Here is a 2,347-nt window from a genome sequence, read left to right as displayed (position 1 = left end):
TATTGTTTGACATTATTTCTTTGCTGGGCAAGAAGAGTTAAGAGTCTTGTTTAACAATAAAAAGTTTTACGGTGAGATAAAGACATTTTTGTTGAGCGTATGTAGTGTGGCAGCATATACAAATGTGTATGTCAGCGGTTCCCAGAGTGGGGTGGGGTACTGTCCCCTTTGGGGCGGTGGAAAGATTCAGTGGGGTGTTGAAGAAAAGTAGAGCGCAAAAGGGGCTGACGGATGTAAAAACAACAAGAGAATGGGTTAATTAGGTTTAGTTTTATCTGTGAATTACAGTTGTTTTGGATTTGCTGCAAAAAGTGGTCCATGTTTGTGGTGGTGAGTAGGGAGGGGCACTAGGAATGTTGCTTGGGTGCCAAGGGGGTGGCAGGAATCACAGGTGTATGTATAGCTATGAACATATATATATATAAGTGTGTGTAGGAAGTGAGTTTGTTTTGCCGATCCTTTCAAGAAGAATGTAACGCTCGGACATGTTTGGACAAAGTGGAAGAATGTGTGAAAGTTTTGAAGCAATATCGGCACTGGAAGGGCCTCTCTCCTGAGTGCGTCCTCAAATGCGATTGGAGATTAGATGAGACAGAAAACGTCTTGCAGCAGAGGGGACACTCAAACGGTTTCTCTCCCGAATGCTTTCGCATGTGGAGTGCCAAGTTGGAAGCCTGGGCAAACCTCTTGTCGCAGATTGAACACAGAAACGGCTTCTCACCAGTATGGGTTCGTATGTGCCGGGTTAATGTTGACGACAGAGCAAAACTACGAGAACAGATATCGCACTGGAATGGTTTCTCGCCTGAGTGAACTCGACTATGTTTCCATAACGTTGAAGAATGAGAGAACGTCTTCTCACAAATCGGGCATTTGAAGGGCTTCTCTCCAGAGTGCACACGCATGTGGGCTGTCAGGTTGGCCATCGCCGAAAAGCTTTTATCACAAAAATCACATGTGTAAGGTCGTTCTGTTGAGTGTGTCCTCATGTGCTTCCACCTGGTGGAAGAGTGTGAAAATGCTTTCGCACATATTCGGCATCTGTATGGCTTCTCTCCAGAATGAACTCTCAGGTGTTGAGAGAGTGTGGAAGAATGGGAGAAAGATTTATTGCACACGACACACATATGCGGTTTTTCCCCAGAATGTGTCTTGAGGTGAGATGTTAAGTTCGATGGCATTGAAAATGTTTTGTCACATTGATTACACATGTAGGGTTTCAAACCAGACGTGTGCTTGGAACGAACATGTTTCGACAAGGTCGAAGAATGGGCAAACGCCCTCAAGCACACTTGACACGAGAATGGCTTTTCGCCAGAATGTACTCTTGAATGAATACGCAAGTTTGCAGCTGTGGAGAAGCTTTTCTCACACACCGTACATGTATACGGCCTGAGACCAGAGTGGCACTTCACATGTCGGGAAAGACTTGAGGTGTGAGCAAAAGACTTGTCACAGATATTGCAGTTGATTGACTGACGATCGATTTTATTGACAAATTCAGATGTCAAGGGCTGTAGATGTGATCCATTATGGTTTTCCGTTTTTTTTGATAACACATGAGTTTCTAAATGTTTGAGTAAGTTAGAACCATGGCTGAAAGTCTTATTGCAGCAGTTGCAGGTGTAAGGACAGGTTGTGGAATGACTACGCTTATGTCTGTAAAGGCTGGACGAATGGCTGAAGCACTTGCCACACTCTGTGCACATAAAGGGCTGTTCTGTGGCGGGTTTAGCCAAAGTTGATACGGATGCAGTAAGGGCAGTCATTATTGTTGATATTTCTTGATTTTTAAGAAAGAATTACTCATTTCTTCAGATTTTTTTTCAGAAAATCCCAGAAAATTTAAAGGGACAAAAAATGGGGAATAAAAAGAGAAAAAACCAAACAAGGGGATAAGGATGTGAGATATGAACTTTTAAGTCAAGGGTCTGAAACCTTTCAAAAGTATTTAAGTGTGGGGCTTTTATTCAATTTTTCAACTGGTCAGTGTTATTTGGCTGTTGATGGTGGGGGTGGGGTAAGTAAGAGACTTTTCTAGAGTTTGGAGTGTTGAAGTCACCTTCTGTAACAGAAAAGTATTCTTTTGAGATGGATAAAGAGTGTGTGTGTGTATGAATGTATATGAGTGTGTTTCTGAGAATGTGTGAATGTATGTGTATGGAGGAAGAGGACGAGGAAGAAGGATTTACCTCACAACTGATCCCCCTAGATTCATCCCTTCAAGGCTGACTGACAGACGAACTACACATCAACAATAACCATTCAGTTCCAGCCTGTATCAAAGACTTGTTATGATTCGAAGAAGGATTACCAAAAGGTGGTGGTGGTGGTGGTGGTGGTGGTG

General features: G+C 42.9%; 1 protein-coding gene across 1 annotated transcript; it reads right to left on the bottom strand.

Annotated features, from left to right (window-relative positions):
• LOC106870357 (zinc finger protein 501) lies at positions 1–2,341 on the bottom strand. The gene has a single exon (XM_014916394.2). It carries the CDS (start codon positions 1,767–1,769, stop codon positions 462–464), a length of 1,308 nt encoding a protein of 435 aa, XP_014771880.1. The 5' UTR covers positions 1,770–2,341; the 3' UTR covers positions 1–461.
• Between the last annotated feature and the right edge of the window lie 6 nt (positions 2,342–2,347).

Source organism: Octopus bimaculoides, chromosome 20 (genome assembly GCF_001194135.2).
Source record: "Octopus bimaculoides isolate UCB-OBI-ISO-001 chromosome 20, ASM119413v2, whole genome shotgun sequence".
Lineage (NCBI taxonomy): Eukaryota > Metazoa > Mollusca > Cephalopoda > Octopoda > Octopodidae > Octopus > Octopus bimaculoides.
This window is presented reverse-complemented; position numbering and strand designations above follow the sequence as displayed.